This window comes from Sphaeramia orbicularis, chromosome 19, assembly GCF_902148855.1.
Source record: "Sphaeramia orbicularis chromosome 19, fSphaOr1.1, whole genome shotgun sequence".
Classification (NCBI taxonomy): Eukaryota; Metazoa; Chordata; class Actinopteri; order Kurtiformes; family Apogonidae; genus Sphaeramia; species Sphaeramia orbicularis.
This window is the reverse complement of record NC_043975.1, coordinates 48,996,578-49,018,559: the sequence shown is the minus strand read 5'-3', so window position 1 is coordinate 49,018,559 and position 21,982 is coordinate 48,996,578. Positions and strand designations below refer to the sequence as shown.

At 39.5% G+C, this 21,982-nt stretch overlaps 1 gene segment (V, D, J or C); it reads right to left on the bottom strand.

Annotated features, from left to right (window-relative positions):
- Window positions 1–72: 72 nt before the first annotated feature.
- LOC115439485 (Ig kappa chain V region 3381-like) lies at window positions 73–554 on the bottom strand. The segment is given in 2 exon segments: window positions 73–395; window positions 503–554. Coding segments are annotated over 2 exon segments (375 nt in total).
- Window positions 555–21,982: the final 21,428 nt, after the last annotated feature.

The window sequence follows — 21,982 nt, the reverse complement described above, 5'->3', positions numbered from 1 at the left end:
TTTTAGCTTCAGTGCAGCTGAGGATCAGATCAGTTCCTCTGCAGCTGAAGGAGGTTTTTGTACGACAGTTTTTCACTGTGTGAACACATTCTGACTGTTGATAACATGAAAACTCTGACAGTAATAAACTGCTGCATCTTCAGCCTGAACATCACTGATGGTCAGAGTGAAATGAGAGTTTGATCCACTGCCTGAAAAACGACTGGAAATCCCTGATTGTCGAGTGGTGGCATAGTAAATGAGAAGTTTAGGAGTTTCTCCATCTCTCTGTTGGTACCAGGCTAAACGGTCTGAGCCATCAACATCCTGACTGGTGGTACATGTGATGGTGGTGGAGGCTCCCAGATCAGAGCTCACTGCTCCAGGCTGAGTCACTGTGACCTGGCCTCTGGACTCTGAGGATACAGAGACACAAACATAAAGCAGCGTCATGGTTTTGTCTTCTTCATCTCAGAGGGACGGATGTTCATAGAGGAGAGGAGTTGGATTGTCTGGACTTTACCTGTGAAGCAGCAGCAGAGGAGAGTCCAGATGAGGACGGAGACCAAAGTCATGCTTTTGATGAGGAGGATTTGTGTGTGTTGTGTTGTGATGAAGGACAGCTGTCAGTCATCCACAGTTCCAGTGTCAGGACTATAAACTCTCCCAGAGCACTGGAGCATGGTGCTGCTGATGCAAAGTCACTGTATGGAAATCAGGACTCACTCCAACAGGGACCTGGATTAACTCTAATCATCAATCACCTCAATGGATCAATCACTTTATTTGAGTATTGATTGGGAATATGTGGGAGTTGATTTTACATCATAATCAATTCAACGCTGTACAGGTTCAGAAAGATTCATTCAAAAATTAATATTTAAAAAACTAAATATTCCGATGAGGCAATTATTTTGTTGTAATTCCACATGGTGGGTAAATATGTTTGAAATGTTTGTAGTTTGTTAATATTTCAGGTATTTGAAGGTTCAGTGTCTGCTCACAGACTGATGCTCATTCTTTATCAGATTCAATCAACATGTGAAGTTTAATGTTTCTCAGAGTATTTTCATTCAGTGAACAAATGTTCTCTATCAGTAACACAACCTGTTCCACAAACTGAGTATGAGGAGTGAAAATCCTCTGATGTTAATACTGATTTCATCTACATGTTGCATTAATGGGTCTGATTTACAAACTTCTACAACTGTTTGATTATTAAACTGTTTTGCAGCAATTAATATTTATATTCATCAAACATCAGTATTTTATTTTAATGATGTAACGTTGAGTTTGAGTGACTATTTTCATCTTTCTATCTTTGGTCCTGAAACCTGTCTGTTGTCACGGTTCAGCAGTGATGCCTGACCGTTGTCATGGTTAATGAAATTCGAGGAGAAAATGAAACTCAGTAGTACATAGTAATGTAAGGTCTTTAATATTATTAGTAAATAGACATATGGGAATTCTGCTTCATGAACCTCAAAACTGGATGAACTTTGGTGTTTTAAGATACAAAAGTATAATAATAGCAGCAGTGTGATTTGATAATCCTGCTGTAACATTAAAATCCAATCAATCTGGTACAAACTGCTTTGAAAATTATCACCACAAAAACAGAAAACCTTCAGGCTGAACAATGAACACATGTAGAAAAGAGGAATTTTATTTGATCCAACCCACAGTCTGTATTTACAGTATATATTATATAAAATTAATAATATCCACATCTATCAGAAGAACAAAGAAATGAACTGTTCAGTGCGATGAAGTTTTATAACTTTTTTGTAGAGTTTCTGTATCTTCAGTTAAGATGCATTAATTATCATGATAGAGTTGAAGTGTTAGAGGCACCAAATTCAGTCAGTAAATGATAAGCTCCATCTAAAGTCTTTAATTTATGAGTTTCATTACAGATTAATTGAAAGTATATATTTTTTGTGTAAGAAATAATTAAACATAATCTGCATAAAGCTAATTATTTTACTCTAAAAACTAAGCTGACACCTGTCACAAAAAATGAAAACATTTAGTTTAGTGTTAGTAAATCTTTCTTACTAAAAAGAAGCAGCATTTTCAAAGATATTTAGGATCAAATTTACATGTAGTTCACTGATTCTTGAGATTTTGGACAAAACAGGATTTTTTTTTTTTTTGTAGAAAAAAAAGTTCTAATTTTTAAAAAAAATCTTAAGTCTTAAAGTCATAGAACCATTTCTTGGCCACCAAGTTTTACAGTGATGCAACCTCCCCATTTTTTTATTTTTTCCATCAAACAGGTGTTTTTCCTGTCATTACTTTGTTTTTGTCAACACCGTCAGACACAACAAAAAGCTAATTATTCTTTTTTATTTAGTCAAGTATGGATTTTCAACCTTTAAATAATTGTGTCTGACACCATATGTACAGATATATGCTGCTAAATGTTGAATATTTATGGATCTATACTTTTATTTACTTTTACTTTTATTATGTCATTATTTAACCATATTATACTATATGTGAACTTTGGACACACTTTTATTCCGTATAAAGTTCATACAAGCTGTTAGAAACCATCTTAGGGTGTCAAGGCCTTCCACAGAGACAGTGGCGCCAGCTGAGACATGGACTTATCTACCATTTACGTAAACACATACATGTAACAACTCAGAAAAATCCTTGAAAAAGACCGTTCACTAGATGCAACTGGTATTGGGACATCGAGACGCTGTCAGTATGCCTGTTTACCTTTTATGAGCCAAAGTAAATCCCTCTTCTTTGAGACGATCCACTGGTTTCACCTTGTTTTTGCGAAACAAAACGACAACAGTTTGGTGGAGAATGCATGTATTTCATTGAAGGGGGGAAGAAGAAAAGAACAGCTTTTTCAGTTTTTTATCTCATGTCGCTCTCTATCTGACATCTGGCTGACGGTGCATTTTTGTGCCCAGTAACAGGTCAGAGAGGGAAAAACATGAGAGGAAGAAACGAACAACCCAGAAAAAACATCTCCTGAGGAAGAACCTGAAGAAACCTGAAGAATTCTGCGTTTGACAAGCCCCCACGGTGTCTCTAAGTGAGTATATGTGTAAGAGTGTAGGTGAGGAAGCAGGATCCAGTTTAAATTGAATTCTGCATATTGACTTTTCTAAATTTTGAGGCTTGCCAAAACTTATGTGCATATTTGCATACAGAGTGTGGAGTGGAAGTATTTGTTGTTACATTGTTCATATGTTGTTTGTTTTTATTTTTTTAAAAGAACTAAGGTACGGGCTGACAGCCGACAGAGCTGTTTGTGTTTATTTATTTATTTATTTTTTAAAGGAACTAAGGTACGGGCTGACAGCCGACAGAGCTGTTTGTGTTTATTTATTTATTTATTTTTTAAAGGAACTAAGGTACGGGCTGACAGCCGACAGAGCTGTTTGTGTTTATTTATTTATTTATTTTTTAAAGGAACTAAGGTACGGGCCAACAGCCGACAGAGCTGTTTGTGTTTGTTTATTTATTTATTTTTTAAAGGAACTAAGGTACGGGCTGACAGCCGACAGAGCTGTTTGTGTTTACTTATTTATTTATTTTTTAAAGGAACTAAGGTACGGGCTGACAGCCGACAGAGCTGTTTGTGTTTATTTATTTATTTATTTTTTAAAGGAACTAAGGTACGGGCCAACAGCCGACAGAGCTGTTTGTGTTTATTTATTTATTTATTTTTTAAAGGAACTAAGGTACGGGCCAACAGCCGACAGAGCTGTTTGTGTTTGTTTATTTATTTATTTATTTTTTAAAAGAACTAAGGTACGGGCTGACAGCCGACAGAGCTGTTTGTGTTTATTTATTATTTAAAAAGAACTAAGGTTTGGGATGATAGCTGAGAGACTCTGTTTGAAAGTATTCTTAAAGTATTCTTGAGGCAACTAAGGGTAATGCAAAGAGTAGAGACCAACAGACGTAACATATTACTGTGCCTCCATTTGAAAGTATTCTTGAAGTATTGAGTTCATTCTGGTTGGAAAGTTCCATTTTGAGACTAGATAAGTACAGAGGGCTAATAGAACTGGCAGTGCGAATTTAAAAGAAAAAGGAGAAACCTTATTCAAGTTTATTGACTCTATTCCATTCTTTACAAAATCTTCTATAAACATATCTGGTTAAATTAGAACAGAGACAGGGCCATCAGACAGCCTAATTTGCATAAGGCAGGCTTTGGCTTCATCTAGTGAAACTTTTTGGAATGACACACTGACTGAAGTCCAACTCTATTTCCCTTAGTTTTATTCTTTAGGTTTTGGCCCATAAATAATTAGAAGTATAATAATCACTTTACATTGCCTGATTTAATTCCATTATTCCTATTAGCTATTTCTGATTAATCTCTATCAGATTACCTTGTCCTTGTTTTGCATTTAGAAGTAATCAGTCGTCTCCCATTGATTCAGTTAATCCTATTAATTGATCTGTTGCTGTCTATGCACTTATAATTGATTATAGATTTGATTAGTATTGGTTTTATTTGTTTAAGTTCACTGATTGATCAGTTGTCTTTATACTGCCCTACTTCTCTAAGCATTGATCTTTGATTTAGTTAATCCTATCAGCTGATCTATTGCTGTCTATGCACTTATAATTGATTATAGATTTGATTAGTTTTGGTTTTATTTGTTTGAGTTCACTGATTGATCAGTTGTCTTTATACCACCTTATTTCTCTGAGCATTAATGTTGATTTAGTTAATCCTACTAATTGATCTGTTGCTGTCTATGCACTTATAATCAATCTATAGATTTGCTGTCACTTTGGCATTTTTTCCTTTTAAAGCATTGATCTTGATTCAATTGATCCTTTTAATTGATCTGTTTCTGACTATGCACTTGTAATTGATTTATAGATTTGATTAGTATTGGTTTTATTTATTTAAGTTCACTGATTGATCAGTTGTCTTTATACTGCCCTACTTCTCTAAGCATTGATCTTTGATTTAGTTAATCCTATCAGCTGATCTGTTGTTGTCTATGCATTTATAATCAATGTATTGATTTGTTGTCACTTTGGCATTCTTGGATCTTTAGTTATTGATCTGTGTTGATTTATGCAGATAGATTTCTTTAGTATTGATTATCGTGGTTCAGGTATTTCTGAAATTCTTTAGTATTGATTATTCTGAAATTCTTTAGTATTGATTATTGGTTGTTTGTGTATTTCCAATTTTTAATATTTAGAAATTCTTACTCGTATCTCTTTGATTTAGTTTAGCGTTACTTATTGTTTGTTATTGATTGTTAAAGTTCTCTAGTATTTAGAAATAATTACTTACTCGCTGATTGTTGTTTACATTACCCAGATTTTATTGCTGTTTTGACTTTCTAAGCCTACGTGTGGTTTATGCTCATTTTATTCACCCTTGATTTTTCGTTCCAACTGGTCATGTGCATTCTGATCCATGTAATATTTGGAGTTATCTAATCTTTACCTTAATTTTGTTTGATTACTCACTTCGATTTTATTGCTGTTTTTCTGTTGTCTTACAGCATTTTAGACCTACTAGTGATTACAAAATGAAGATTGATTTGCAGCTGAAGGTTGGTCATTTGCTACTTTGTAGTTACAGAACAACCAGCAGACGGCAGCACCGAGACGACGGAACCACGAAAACTGAGATGAAGACTGCACTGAGCAGGAGCAAAGACTCACCACCAACAACAGCATTAGCCACCTGTGGAGAAGCTAGAAGCTAACGGCGAAAAGTGCGAGGTAACATTTCCAAAGCAGAGGTCGTCCATGTTTGAACCTCCACATACGGGTGGTTTTCATGGGAAGAATGAGTGGGAAAAACACAAGAGTTCCACTTTAGTCCCATTGAGTCCAAATAGGGTCTGTGTGTGTTCAGGAGCAGCTCAGCACACATACACGAGCTAAGGTGGCTAAAGCTAACAGCTGCATCTGAATGCACAGAAACACGAGCTAAGGTGGCTAAAGCTAACAGCTGCATCTGAATGCACAGATACACGAGCTAAGGTGGCTAAAGCTAACAGCTGCATCTGACTGCACCATGGTGTGTTTGGGACCAGTGGAGTCATTTGAACCCTTTCCTGCAGAATGGTTCCTCCAGTGGACAGTTTTTCTACAGCTGTTCTCTTCTATACTTTATTTATATGTATATTATATTTTATATTGGTTGTTTTAGTTCCGTATCACCTCATACACTGACATTCAGACTGTCAGTGGCCGGTTGATAGGCTTATTGTTTTAGATTTTTTCCTCTTCCCTTTTTTTTTTTGTTTATTTTGGTTTCTGTTGGATTTTCTTTTCATTTTGTTTTATTGTTGCCACACCCCCTTTTGGGATATAATGAGGCTGATTGCCACACACCTGTTTTACCATATGCATTTGGGTTGCCACACAGAGCAGAGCAGGACTGTGCTGAATAAAGAAGTGAGGTGAGCACAGAGAACATTTGAGTTTGATTTGTTTGATATATTATTTTTGAACAAATATCAAGCTTGACACTCATGTGGAATGGGTTGTTTTTTGTTGTTAAAGCACAGTTTGGTTCGCATACCTGTTATCCATGGGATGAGTGAGGAGTTTGCACCCTTGGTAGGTGGAGCAAGGTATGTGTTAATTGTAGTGGCATGTTTTTTCTTTTGATTGTTTTTGTTTTTTGAAATGTGTGTATTAAATTACAATTATGAGTAATATGTCTTGTTTGTAATGTATGTGCTTTTAAGGAAAATGTAACTAAGTAAATTTTGTAAAATAACTTATGTAAAAATGTTTGTGTTTTAGTTTCACAGCGCATCATGATGAAATAAAGATTTGCACCAGTCGAACTCTACGCCGTTTCGTTGATGCCAAGGGCTGCTACACAGACCATTACTGTAACTTTACTGTTCTGGATAAACCTGATCTGCACTAACAGGTTGGAGTGTCAATCAATTGTTAATTGTTAGATTGTAATTAACAGTTTTGTTGTTTTTTTTTATTATTATTGCATATTATCTCCATGAAGTGAGTAATAACTAGTATTAGAACATGTTAAAATGTGAGGAAAACATCCGATTAGCAGCATTAAACATATTTTTATTTCATTGTTTTCACATCATTTTCTGATATTGGGTTTGAAATACTTGTTTCTTTGTTTCAAGAATATAATGCATGGTGAAGCTGAGTGGACATTTTTGTAAATCCACGAAAAACAAAAAAACACAACTCAATTGTATTGTTTTTTTCATACCTAAGGAGGAATAAAAACACTCAACATGAATCAATCAAACAGAATCTGCTGACGATCCAGTTCAGCCACAAAACTGAACACAATCTAAAGGGTTATTCTGGTGTGTGTGTGTGTGTGTGTGTGTGTGTGTGTGTGTGTGTGTGTGTGTGGTCCTGCAGGTCTAGAAGGGACTGGATCCAAACCTCCACTGGAATCAATGGGAGAGAAAATACACTATATTGCCAAAAGTATTCCCTCACCTGCCTTGACTCTCATATGAATGTCAGGTCCATCCCATTCCTAGTCTATGGGTTCAGTCTGACGTGGGTCCACCCTTTGCAGCTCTAACAGCTTCAACTCTTCTGGGAAGGCTGTCCACAAGGTTTAGGAGTGTGTTCATGGGAATTTTGGACCATTCCAGAAGCACATTTGTGAGGTCCCACACTGATGTTGGACAGAAGGCCTGGCTCTCAGTCTGCGCTCTAATTCATCCAAAGGTGTTCTATGGGGTTGAGGTCAGGACTGTGTGCAGGCCAGTCCAGTTCATCCACACCAGACTCTGTCCTCCATGTCCAAATGGACCTTGCTTTGTGCACTGGTGCACAGTCATGTTGGAAGAGGAAGGGGCCGGCTCCAAACTGTTCCCACAAAGTTGGGAGCATGGAATTGTCCAAAATGTCTTGTTCTGCTGAAGCATTCCCAGTTCCTTTCACTGGAACTAAGGGGCCCAGCCCAGCTCCTGAAAAACAACCCCACACCATAACCCCCCCTCCACCAAACTTTACACTCGGCACAATGCGCTCCCACAAGTATCGTTCTCCTGGCGACCGCCAAACCCAGACCCGTCCATCAGATTGCCAAATGGAGAAGTGTGATTGGTCACTCCAGAGAAGGCTCCTCCACTGCTCTACAGTCCAGTGGCGGCGTGCTTTACACCACTGCATCCACCGCTTTGCATTGCACTTGCTGATGTATGGCTTGGATGCGGCTGCTCGGCCACGGAAACCCATTCCATGAAGCTCTGTGCGCACTGTTCTGGAGCTAATCTGAAGGACACATGAAGTTTGGAGGTCTGTACCATTGACTCTGCAGAAAGTTGGTGACCTCTTCGCACTCTGCGCCTCAGCATCCGCTGACCCCGCTCCGTCAGTTTCCGTGGCCTACCACTTCATGGCTGAGTTGCCGTCGTTCCCAAACACTTCCACTTTCTTATAATCCAGCTGACAGCTGACTGTGGAATATTTAGGAGCCAGGAAATGTCACCACTGGATTTGTTGCACAGGTGGCATCCTATCACAGTTCCACGCTGGAATTCACTGAGCTCCTGAGAGAGACCCATTCTGTCACAAATGTTTGTAAAAGCAGTCTGCATGCCTAGGGCTGGATTTAATACACCTGTGGACATGGAAGGGACTGGAACAGCTGAGTCTGATTATTGGGATGGGGGAGACAATACTTTTGGCAATATAGTGTAGATGAGATACACACAGAGTGAACAGGTTTGGTTTGGATGTTGGTCAGATTCAGTGTCGTCTGTTCGTCTTTCAGACAGGGGAAGCTCGTTGTCAGCGTACATAAAAAAAAAAGTCAAGTTATTTAAACACAAACAATAGTTTGATTGATTTAACTATTGACAAAACCATATGAAACTGAACAAGAAATGATTCAATTCTGGAACTGAAACAAGAAAATGTGTAACTTCAGTTCAGTGTACCCAGTTATTCCAGTGGTTGTGTTTTCTTTCAGGTCAGTAAATGAACAGTTCATTTGGTTTCTCTGATTTCACAGCAGAATGTGTGACGGTATTAAACTGAACTGTGTCAGTGAAGGAGCAGATCTGAGAACAGCTGTCAATCAAACCGCATTCAGCCTTCGGACCCGTCCTCCGATCGGCGCGCAGAAGCTCAGCGTCCGGCCCGGCCGAGCTCCGCCCATGGCTCCGAGCGTCCGGGGGCGGGACGATAGGTGTCATGTGTCCAGTGCTGGTCCAGTTTGTAGTGGTTTTTAAAGCAGTTCCACTCAGTCCCATTGAAGTGCATGGACGCTGAGCGTCTACGGACAAATGCACTGAGCAGAGATGGAATGAGAAAACAGACACAGGAATGGAGGAGAAGTGAACAACATCCAGTCCACTGATCTGGGATCAAACTGATTCTGAACCAACTGGTCTGAGAGATGAACGTGTTCCAACACATTTGGAGTCAATGAAATGAAAACAACTGAACAGATTTGAGCATTTAATGGGAGTCATTTTAGGAGAAGATGAGCTTCACCTGTGATAGATAGATAGATAGATAGATAGATAGATAGATAGATAGATAGATAGATAGATAGATAGATAGATAGATAGATAGATAGATAGATAGATAGATAGATAGACAGACAGACAGACAGACAGACAGACAGACAGATAGATAGATAGATAGATAGATAGATAGATAGATAGATAGATAGATAGATTATTAATAGTTTGGATCATCTCTTCCAAATGAACAGAGATCCTAACAAATAGTTTATAATTAATCTTTTCTTCTTTTTTTTTTTCAGGTAAATTTCATCTTCATTTTCACAAATTCTTGAAAAATATTCCTGACGATAAACTTTGAGTTTGAATCCAAACTGTTTATGAATCCACTTTCATTAGATGCTCCTAGTGTTTCCTGTCCTGTTTGAACTATTATGGTTCATCAATAAAGTGGATTAAAAAAAAAAGATGAAATAATATCAATAACTGTTTTCTATTAAATCTATAAAAATACTTGGTTTGGACTGAAAAATGCCAAATGTTTGAGATCATAGTGAGAAAATCTTGGGAAAAGTTTCCTCCAAACTAGAGGAAAACAGTGGTTTTTCTTCAGATGAGTTGCAGGTTGAGTCCATTTGGTGGATCCAAACACACTGTATGTTCTGGAGATGAAGGAGTGAAAGGTTAAGAGAACTGAATGGACAGAGGAAAGTGGGGAACATGTGTTCCATCAAATGAAAGGAATGTTTCTAGAGTGCAGAAAATCCACAAGTCCCATCAGCTGATTGAAGAAGTGGAACAGAAACAGACTGAAGGTCTGACACTTGAAAGCACAACAGCCTTTATACGGATGAGTCCTGTTTGGAAGTGACTGACAAACAAGCAATGAGTCCATTTAGGTGGAAGTGGGTTTGGGTTCCACTGGGTTCTCATTCCAAACAGGTTGGATGGGAACATTTGACAGCTTTACTGTGGGAGTGACGCTGTTTGGATTTCCATGTGTGGGAAAGAGAGGAAGAGGAAAAAAACAGATGACAAACTACTGGGACTCATTTCACAGAAAAGAAGAGGAAAGAAGAGGAGAGGAAAGAAAATGAAAGAAAAGGGAAAGAAAAGGAAAGAAAAGGGAAAGAAAAGAAAGGGTAAGAAAAGGAAAAAAGGAAAGAAAAGGGAGGAGAGGAGAGGAGAGGAGAGGAGAGGAGAGGAGAGGAGAGGAGAGGAGAGGAGAGGAGAGGAGAGGAGAGGAGAGGAGAGGAGAGGAGAGGAGAGGAGAGGAGAGGAGAGGAGAGAAACGGAAAGAAAAGGAAAGAAAAGGAAAGGAAAGAAAGGGTAAGAAAAGGAAAGAACGGAAAAAAGAAACGGAATGGAAAGAAAAAGAAAGAAAAGAACAGAAAAGGAAATGACAGGAAAGAAAAGGAAATGGAAGAAAAGAACAGAAAAAAGGAAAAGAAAGAAAAGAAAAGGAAAAAAGGATAAGAAAAGGAAAAGAATGAATAGGAAAGAAAAGAACAGGAAAAAGAAAAGGTAAGAAAAGAGAAGGAGAGGAAAGAAAAGGAAATGGAAGAAAAGAACAAAAAAGAAAGGAATGAAAAGAAAAAGAAAGAAAAAGAAAAAAGGTAAAAGAAAAGGAGGAAAGAAAAGTACAACCTGTTTCCTGTGTATGTTTGTCTGAAATGACTTAAAAAACACAACTATACACAAAATAAAAGCATCACACCGAATAAAAACACAACTGTCAAAATAAAAGCATCACACAGAATAAAAACACAACTGCCAAAATGAAAGCATCATACAGAATAAAATCACAGCTGTCAAAATAAAAGCATCATAATGAATAAAAACACAACTGCCAAATAAAAGCATCATACAGAATAAAATCACAGCTGTCAAAATAAAAGCATCCTAATGAATAAAAACACAACTGCCAAAATAAAAGCATCATACAGAATAAAATCACAACTGTCAAAATAAAAGCATCATAATGAATAAAAACACAACTGTCAAAATAAAAGCATCATGCAGAATATAAATCTTTCAAAATAATGGCTTCATGGACAATAAAAATACAACTGTCAAAAGTAAAAGCATCATAATGAAGAAAAACAACTGTCAAAATAAAAGCATCATGCAGAATAAAAAAAACTTTCAAAATAAAAGCATCATACAGAATAAAAACAAGTGTCAAAATAAAAGCATCATGCAGAATAAAAAACAATTTTTAAAATAAAAGCATCATAATGAATAAAACACAACTGTCAAAATAAAAGCATCATAATGAATAAAAACAACTTTCAAAATAAAAGGATCATGCAGAATAAAAACAGCTTTCAAAATAAAAGCATAATACAGAATAAAAACACAACTGTCAAAATAAAAGCATCAAACAGAATAAACACAACTGTTACTGGTAGAACCATAAACTGCAGTAAAATCACAGATGGTTAGTATTAGCGTTTAAATTCTAATTCTCATGATAACCGTGCTTGATTACCGCACTTTTAGGGGAAAAAACCCGATGGAAAGATCTCCTTTTATGTCAAATATTTAAGTAGAGTTTCAATTTATTACAATTTTAATTTTCTATACCTAATATTTGAACCAATATTCACTTTTAAAGTCTTTGAAAAGGTTCGTTAAACATCTGTGTGTTATTTATGCAATAAATTATATATTTTTAAAATTGGATTTTATCTTTTTGTGTTTTTTGTCCTTTTATGTTTTTGTAGTAGGTTAAAGTGAAAAAATAATAGACAGATGATCTAGATGAAGTTGTGCTGAAAAAACAGATCCCAAACATGGGTATAGTAAACATTTGTTTCTATAGTATATAAAGGCCAAATCAAAAGGACTGAAAAACAGACAAAATAGACTCAAACCACTAAGGGTTAATATTGGAATGTTTCTGACACAGAAGGGACATTGGGACTATTATTTTATTTTATTTATTTATTTATGTAATTTGTTTTGTTTTTTCAAAATCCAACTTGGTTCAATTCTTTCAGTGTGTGTATTCGTACTTTTTGAACATTTTGAGCACAATTTCAACAATACCATGATAATAATGAGAACTGTGATAATTTTAGTCCCAATAACTGTGATCTGAAATGTTCATCTGGTTCCATCCCTAAAAAGTATTAAAGGGAATTGAATCACTGACACATGTTGTAAATGTGTCCGTCCAAAACTCACATATCTGTCTGCAGCTCAGATTCAATCTTCTTCACATGAAAACAAAACGACAGTGAGGCAGCGACAAAACCAAATCATACAAGAAGTCCAAAAAAATACCTCAGATATGAACAGAGACAAAAGGGAACCGGGGGGGGGGCAATGATCAGCCTTGGTGGAGGTCTGCGCTCTCCGAGTGCTTCTAGTTCATATATTTTTCGTTATTACCTCAGTTATTACATTTGCAAAGAATTTTTTTTTTTACCAGGACAATAAGATAGTAAGTTATTCCGTTATGGGTTCAGGTCCGTTCTTATGCTCTCAGCCGTTCTTCCGTTCTCAGTGGTTCTTCTGTGGTGGTCTGGTCCACACCATGAGTCTGGTAAACCTGCACAAACATGTGTCAGATGTTGGAGGTAAACCCAGTTTGGCAGAAGCGTCCCATGTCAGTGTTGAAGTGTGTTAGTGTTGAATAAAGCTGTGAACTGACCCGACAGTAGAAGAAGAGGCAGATGGTCCCTGTGATCAGGAGGAAGTGGACCACAACCACCCTGATGATCAGATTTGTCACCAAGTCTGAAACACAACAACAACAACAACAACAACAACAACAAGCATCAGGTCTGGGCTCCAAATGGAAAACTGGAAAATTAACCAGAGAATGGATTTAAGACCAGATGAATATTAGTGTCACATCGACTGCAAACACTGTCTGCACATGACAACACATGGACTGGACAGGTTCTACCAGTGGAACATCTACACATCTGTTTCTAAATGGACTGGACAGGTTCTACCAGTGGAACATCTACACATCTGTTTCTAAATGGACTGGACAGGTTCTACCAGTGGAACATTTCCACATCTGTTGGATAAATAAACCAACACTGTGGTCATTAGTTGAACAGTTCATCTGATTCAAATCTAGAACATTGAACACATTTAATCTGAGGAGGATCATTTCTAACCCATGCACCACAAACCCCGCCCCCTCGCACCTATTGGCTCTTATTCTCCACCCTGGTGTGGTGATAATGTTCTTGCAGTTGAATAAATAAATGCTCAGTATGTTTTCAGGACTTTGCTCTGTTTTCAGATTATTTCCTTGATATTATTTCATGGTCACAGACTCGAGGCTCAACATTTGAACCCACAGCACCTTTAATCACTTCCTCAACGGCAAAGTTCATTTGTTTTTTCAGAATAAGTTTATTAGAAATGACATGTTTTTGATGGATTCTTTTTTTTTCTTAATTTGACTGATTTCCCGATCCTTTACAACAGCAGAGTACCACAAATGGCAGGAAAATGGGGGCAAAAAAAAGAAAAGAATTCAGCCAAAATGTGAAAAAATACATAGGTCTGTCTGAGCTTTATGTCAGAGTGATGGATAACAACTACCTCTGGATTTGTGCAGAGTTTGAAGTAAACTGAAACAAAACTGATGTTTTTATTGACATTTTAAACTCCGCCCACTATAAGGAAATGGAAAAAAAAAGATATTAAAAAAATCATCAAAAATTTGAACTTTGACCTACTTTTCCCCAAATGTCCTCACATCTGTTCTGGATCAGTGCTAATCTATAAACCACATTAGGTCTGAATTCAGCCAATAGTTTTACTGCGAAACTGTAAACAAACAAACGGAACCAAAAACCACAGCCCTCGTCTCCCCTTTGGGGGCGGGGTCCTAATTGTAGACCAGTGTATTCAGTCTGAAGTAAACCTGCACCAGTGGGACAGATTTACATCATGAGGATGTTTGTGCTGAGCTCAGTGGGATTCTGAGTCTGACTGAGACTGAAGGGAAATGTGTCCATATGTGACCTGGATCTGATCTGGTACACACAGTCTGAACAGCACTGATCTGAGCCACACCACTGTCATATGTGGTCCTACATCTGAGCCACACCACTGTCATATGTGGTCCTACATCTGAGCCACACCACTGTCATATGTGGTCCTACATCTGAGCCACACCACTGTCATATGTGGTCCTAAATCTGAGCCAGACCGCTGTCATATGTGGTCCTACATCTGAGCCAGACCACTGTCATATGTGGTCCTACATCTGACCCAGACCACTGTCGTATGTGGTCCTACATCTGAGCCAGACCACTGTCATATGTGGTCTTAAATCTGACCCAGACCACTGTCATATGTGGTCCTACATCTGAGCCAGACCACTGTCATATGTGGTCTTAAATCTGAGCAAGACCACTATCATATGTGGTCTTAAATCTGACCCAGGCCACTGTCATATGTGATCCTAAATCTGATGCAGACCACTGTCATATGTGGTCCTAAATCTGACCCAGACCACTTTCATATGTGGTCCTAAATCTGACCCAGACCACTGTCATATGTGGTCCTACATCTGAGCCAGACCACTGTCATATGTGGTCCTACATCTGACCCAGACCACTGTCATATGTGGTCCTAAATCGGACTTAGATCTGATATTTTTCAATGTGACTTCAGTCTGAATGTCCAGGTCACATTTATCCGACCTTTCCGTCATTGAAATGCGACAAACGTCGCAGTTGTCAGTCGGAGCGGAGGAAAACCATATTTCCTTCTGTAAACACAGTGTGTGTCTGTGTGGTCTGGCATTCCGTCAGGACCTCTTTAGTCCATGTGGGTCACTTCAGGACCTCTTTAGTCCATGTGGGTCACTTCAGGGTCACATTCAGTTCAGACTCCAAACTGATAGAAGTCACATTTAATGTGAATCTGAACCAACACAAACAAATCAGATTTGACCCAAATGCATTGTGGGTGTTTTGTGTGTGTTTGTCCTGACGTTACCTCCCACAGTCAGATAGAGGGCGGGGCTCTGAGACGACGTGAAGCTGCGATTATAAACGTCCACGTGATAAACACATGTGTAGTTCCCTCGGTGGGCGTAGCCCATGGAGGACAACAGGAAGTGGGCGGAGTGATTGACAGCCGGCAGGGTGAGGTTCAGGGGCTTCTCGGTGTCGGAGATCAGCCGGAAGGAGCCTCCCGGGTACTGCGGTCGGACGGAGCAGGTGACGGTGAAGTCGGAGAACACCAGCACCCGGAACCCCTGCCGGTAGACCTCAAAGACCCCGTCAGACAGGGAGATGTTGGGCTGAGGCAGCAGATCTGTCCACACACAGAGACATGATTGGACCAAGCAACACACATGAGCACAAACAAGCAGTCAGAGAATCCATCCTCCTCAGAGACACAGATGGATCTGATCCACAGGAGTTTGGGATGGGATGAACACTGACCAATGAAAACAGGAGGAATGGCTCATTTAGAGCACAGCTGACCTTCAAAGGCATTATGGGTAAAAAAGGACACACATGTGGTGCTTTTACAGTCTCACATGTCAACATTTGGTCCTTTTGTCCTAAATGAGACTAATGGGAAATCTGTTTGTGTTTTCAGCCTCATCTGGTCCAAATGAAGACGTTCATTTGGGATCTGGACGCTCCAAAGGTCAAAGGTCAATATTTGACACATTTGACCGAAAAAACAATGAACTGAGACAAAATAATCAACTGATGAAATGAACAGATTCATTAGATGGAACTTTAAACGTCAGAGTCAGAACCATCTGGTCACTGAGAATTCAGTTCAGACACAGTTTGTGTCCTTTTTTACCTGAACACACCACATCCACAGCAGAGTGTTCATAGTAATCATACAGTCTAACACAGTCCCTGGGTCCAGATGTCAGCTTTAGACAAGGAACTGAGACCCACCACACAGGTCTGTCTGTAGAATCATTTGTGCTGTCGACTGAAACAGCTGATCCACAGTCCAAATACTGACACACAGCAGATCCAGACTTCAGGTCCCAGTCTTGATACTGGTCTCCTACTGGTCTCCAGTGTCCCTGGTGTTGGATCTCTAAAGTACCAGCACATCGGCTTGGCTGTCCCACCAACCTGACCCCACCTGGATCAGAGCAGAGACACAAAGACATGAGTCACACAAACACACTGTCAGATGAAAGCCACGCCTCCTTGGTACCTGTAAAAGTCTGTCATATGAAAGCCACGCCCCCTTGGTACCTGTACAGGTGAGTCCTGCAGCTGTTCCAGGTGAGCAGGTCTTCCCAGCAGAGCTGGACCTCCTACAGTCCAGGACCACAGACTCATTTCCTTCACACTGGAGCTCACTGGTCCAGACTGGAGCCTCCCCCTCTCCATAGAGCCCCCCCCTGGAGGAGCCCAGGAGCCCCACAGCCCAGCTCCCTACAGACCACCTGGGTGTCGTTCAGGTCCAAATCCTCTTCGCACACCGAGGACCAGGACCGGTTGGAGTGGACCTCCAGTCTGCCTGAACACAGACTGGAACCATGGACCAGTCTGACAGAGTCTGTGGACCCACAACAACACACACACATGTTTAAAGACACAAAAGCCCCTGGACAGACGGCAGTGTGAGGGTGGACAACTGAACCCTTTCAACCCTCAGCCCAAAATGGACCGCCTGCACTTTTTTATGATCTAGGACTAGAAAAAGGACAGAAAATATGTGGGACTTTGTCCTTTTGTTCATATTTCCAGAACACTTAGAACGTTCACAATCTAGTCATTTCCAATTGACTGCATGTTCTAATTCTGCTAAAAGGCTTCTTCTGCAGCAGGGGCGCACATAGGATTTAAGAACTGGGGGGACCAAGCTGTAAATATGTGTGTGTGCGTGTGTGTGTGTATATACATACATACACACACACACACACACACACACACACACACACACACACACACACACACACACACATACACACACATATATATGTATAGTTAGAATCTTGACTTTTCTCCCCCACTGCCTGATCAACACTATTCATAGCTGATCAAACTGTTATTTGTCTGGTATGTGTCTGCTGTCAATCACTAAACTTCATGCCTTTGCTGATTTCAACAGGATGAAGAATCTCATTCTCAGCCCAGAATCTTGAACTGAATTCTGACAAAAAAGCAAAGAACCTGTGTACAAAAATTAGTAATAAAATAAAACTGAAGTGATTCACAATTGTGCCTTCATGTAATCGATTCTAAACATAAGAATGTGTCTGAGAACAGAAGTATACACTGACTTAAACAGCTGATTCATATCAAAAACCTTCAGCCTGACTTATGAACATCTTCAAATATTGACTGTCACTGATACGCTGATTTGCAAAATGTAAAATGTTAGGGTCATTAGGGTCATTTTCACAAGCTTGAACAAACGGACTCAGACTGCACTCAATGTGGACCCAGATGGGACGTGACAGTGCACAGCATGGTTCAGAAAAAAGGAGGAATGAAAATGCCTCTGTCAACCATCTTTTGGAACAATGCCCTGTGAGCGCTGTGGCTGAGGGGAAAAATTACAGAAGTCTAGCCTACATGGAATGAAATGGGAAATGAAATTCACACTTTGAATGAAATAGCAGGAATTCCCTCTGTAAGTATGCACAGTTGTACTTTTTTTTTTTCAAATAATAAACACACTTGATAAAAGCCAAACAAACGTAGCGCCTTGAAACAGACTCAACAGGTCCTAAAAACATGTGTCCTCTGGTCATTTCCCTGAACATACTGCTGCTCTGTTCACTTTGTCTGGGTGAATATCACACATCACTGCCATTGAGCCTTTTTTCACTCATGGAACATGGAATTAAAAAAAAGACAATTACTGAAATAAATCCAAAACCCCAATGTTTATGCTTGTAGATTTCAATGCTTTTCCGACTTCAAAACTCTGGTTTACGAGTACACCTGAAGGCACCATTAGTGGTAGGCATGTAGACAGCACAAACACCAGGATGTTCATGGATCAGCTGTGCACTGTTATGAACTGAGGATTATGTGCAGAATTGAACTCCTCGCTTTTTCAACTCAGCATGGATCTGCTCCAGGCCTCCACCTTCTGGAGTCGGAGAATGGTAAACTGAGCAATTTGGGGGGACGGATTGGGTCACTATAAATCTGGGGGGACATGCCCCCCCGTCCCCAGTGCTATCTGCGCCCATGGTCTCCAACTTCTAGTTCAGGTCTGAGTGAAATGAGCGTAATGACCCAATAAAAGCTGAAAAGCACAACGTCTGAAACGGTGCCAGAGTTCCATCCATCCAAACTGCAGATGCACAGGGTGTGTCAGCGATGACACGACAGGTTTGAAAGAGTTAACAACACACGTGTTCATTTGGAAGAACCCAGTCCAGTTCTATACAGTCTACTGTCACAGTGATAAATACTCCAATTCTAATCAGAATAATGGATTAGATTTCTACAGCTCTGTTCTATGAACACATACTCAAAGTGCGTACAGAGGATCCATTCTTCATTGGCTCTCACATTCCCACTCTGGTGGTGGTAAACTACATCTGTATCCACAGCTGCCCTGGGACAGACTGACTGACAGAATTATGACAGATAAATAATGGTTGGTTCCACAAACAGATGATTAGAAGGATCAAATCTGTCCTAATTCTAAATCCTCCTACTAATAATAATGGCTGCAGAACCATGTCTGTGCACACGTGTTCTCACATTCATCTGCAGAAGGTTTTCAGTTCTCAGCAGAAAATCTGAATTTATGGACCCCACTGACCACAGAACATTTGGAAATATGACGGATGATGGAAAGTTGGAAAGCAGAGTCATGTGACCACGTTCATGGACTGGAACTGAATTCAGCTGCATGTGTTTGATGGTTCAGTCCAACTGTCCAATGTGTGGACCTGGTCTGACTGGGTCTGGTTTGACCCAGCTCAGATCAAACACACCTGAATGGACTCATGGAAGAACTGGGACAGAACCAGGACCATCATCAGTAGACTTACCTGAACAGGTGAGGAACAGGGGGGAGTCAGACAACCCAGAATATGTTGTCACACAGTCCATCAGTGCAGATGTAGAGAGAAGACAGGTGGAGCTGATGGACCACATAGGAACAAATGAACCATATGGGCCAGATCTTCTCCAAGAAACAGCAGATCCACAGTCCAGTTGACCACATATGACATCTGCTGCCTTCAGGGTCAAAGGGTCATAGAAAAAATATCCCACACCTCTCCATTCTCCATGATGTTTGATCTGTACTTCACCGTGACAGCGACTGGCTCCTCCCACCAGTCTGACATCATCAGGATCTGATCAAATACAAGTGACAGATAAATGAGCTCAAAGTGAGTGAACTGATGTCGGCTGGTGTCAGTCAAAGCTCCGCCCACCTGTGCAGGTAAGGTCCACAGCTGTTCCAGATGAGCAGGTCTGTGACCCTGAGCTTCCACAGTCCAGCAGAGCGGACTCATGGCCTTCACAGGTGAACGTCTGCACCACAGGAGCCTCCGCTGCTCCAGAGAGCGCCCCCTGGAGGAGCCCAGGAGCCCCACAGCCCAGCTCCCCACAGACCACCTGGGCACCAGGAAGGTCCAAGTGTCCTTCACACACTGAGGACCAGGACCTGGACTGGTTAGACCGGACCTCCAGTCTGCCTGAACACCCACTGGACCCATGGACCAGTCTGACAGAGTCTGTGGACACAGATGGAAGAAGACTGGAATAAGCCTAGAGTCTGAAGTGGACTCTAAGGGACTCTAGTGGACTGAAGGAGACCAGGGTCTGGGGCTTGGACTATATAGTGGATTTGACTGGACTGTAGTGGACTGGAGTAGACCAGGGTCTGGGGCTTGGACTATATTTATTTATTTATTTATTTATTTATTTATTTATTTAGCACAATAAAAACAGTGCAGGGTGGGAACAAAGCCCAAAGGGCTTGTACAGAGTTCCACTCCCATCATCTATTATAAAATAAAAAAAATAGAATGTACAAACATAAGAAAACAATAATTAAACAACAATTAACAATATAGAAAACACTGAAAAAGTCAGGACAGGAGAAGTTTTTTCAGTGAGTTTTTGAAAGATGTAAATGACAATATAGACTTTAAAGACATGTCTAGAATGTTCCACAATTTAGGACTTCTAAATAAAATATTAAATTGATGACCAGATGTTCGACAGAAGGGTAAATGAAGATTGTCGCTATGTCTAGTTGGGTATAAATGTAAATCGGATGAAAAACTAAAAAAATTATGAAAAGTGTCCGGAAGATCTTGCTTATTATTGATAAACTTGTGCACAAATAAACATGAGTGATAAACACTGAGTTCATGAATGGGTAGTATTGAATATTTCCTAAAAACTGGTGCAGATGGTTCGTATCTACTAGACAGTGAGATTGTTCTCAGGAATCTCTTCTGGATTATCAAGAGTTTGCTGAGATAAGTTGGATAAGTTCCTGACCAGACAATATTGCAGTAATTCATATACGGAAACAGAAAACTATAATACAAAGTCAAGTGAGCAGAGTGATGAATCAGGGGACAGACTTTTCTCAGTATACCAAGCATCTTCATTGATCTTTTGCATACATGATTGATATGGCTATTCCAATTAAGACCTTCATCCAGAACAACACCCAAAAATGTGGTGTGAGGTACTTGACGGATTTCAGTTCCGTTAATTAATATTTTAGCTTCTTCTTTTATGTAGGATTTATTTTTGTTGCAGAAGATCATGAAGTTACATTTTTTACATTGAGTGTTAATTTATTAATCTGGAACCAATTCGAAACAGTTTGTAATTCATTATTTACCGATGTAATAAGAGACTTAAAGTCATCATGAGCGGCTGTAAGACAAGTGTCATCAGCAAATAATAAGGGAAAAAGATTATTGCAAGACATAGGCAAGTCATTAATATAAATTAAGAATAATAAAGGTCCCAAACTTGATCCTTGTGGAACCCCAAAAGGGATTCTCGATTGGTAGATGATACATGATTAAAGACAACAAACTGTTCTCTATTATTCAGGTAATGTATCAGCCATTTAAGGGCAACATTCTGGATTCCATATCTGTTGAGCTTTGAAATAAGTATGCTATGGTTGACTGTATCAAATGCTTTGCTTAGATTGAGAAAAACACCAAGGGCAATTTTTTTCTATCCATAGCTGAAGAAATATTATTAACAAATTGCAGCAACACATGCTCAGTGGAATATTTCTTGCAGAAGCCGTATTGATGTTTATACAAGATATTGTTTACAGTTAAGTGATTAGAGATTCTTACATAGACCAATTTTTCCAAAATCTTAGAAAAACAGGGAAGTATGGATATTGGCCGATAATTGCCAAACTCCTTTGTGCTACCGGATTTAAATATTGGTAAGACTTTAGCAATTTTGAATTCTTGAGGGACAATACCATACTGAAGAGACAGAGAAAAAATATGGGTTAGGGGACAAATGATGTAGTCTATACATTCTTTGATAAGATTACTTCTAATACCATCATGACCTTGAGCAGAGGTTTTTAAATTCTTAACAATTTCATAAACTTCTTCAACACTGGGA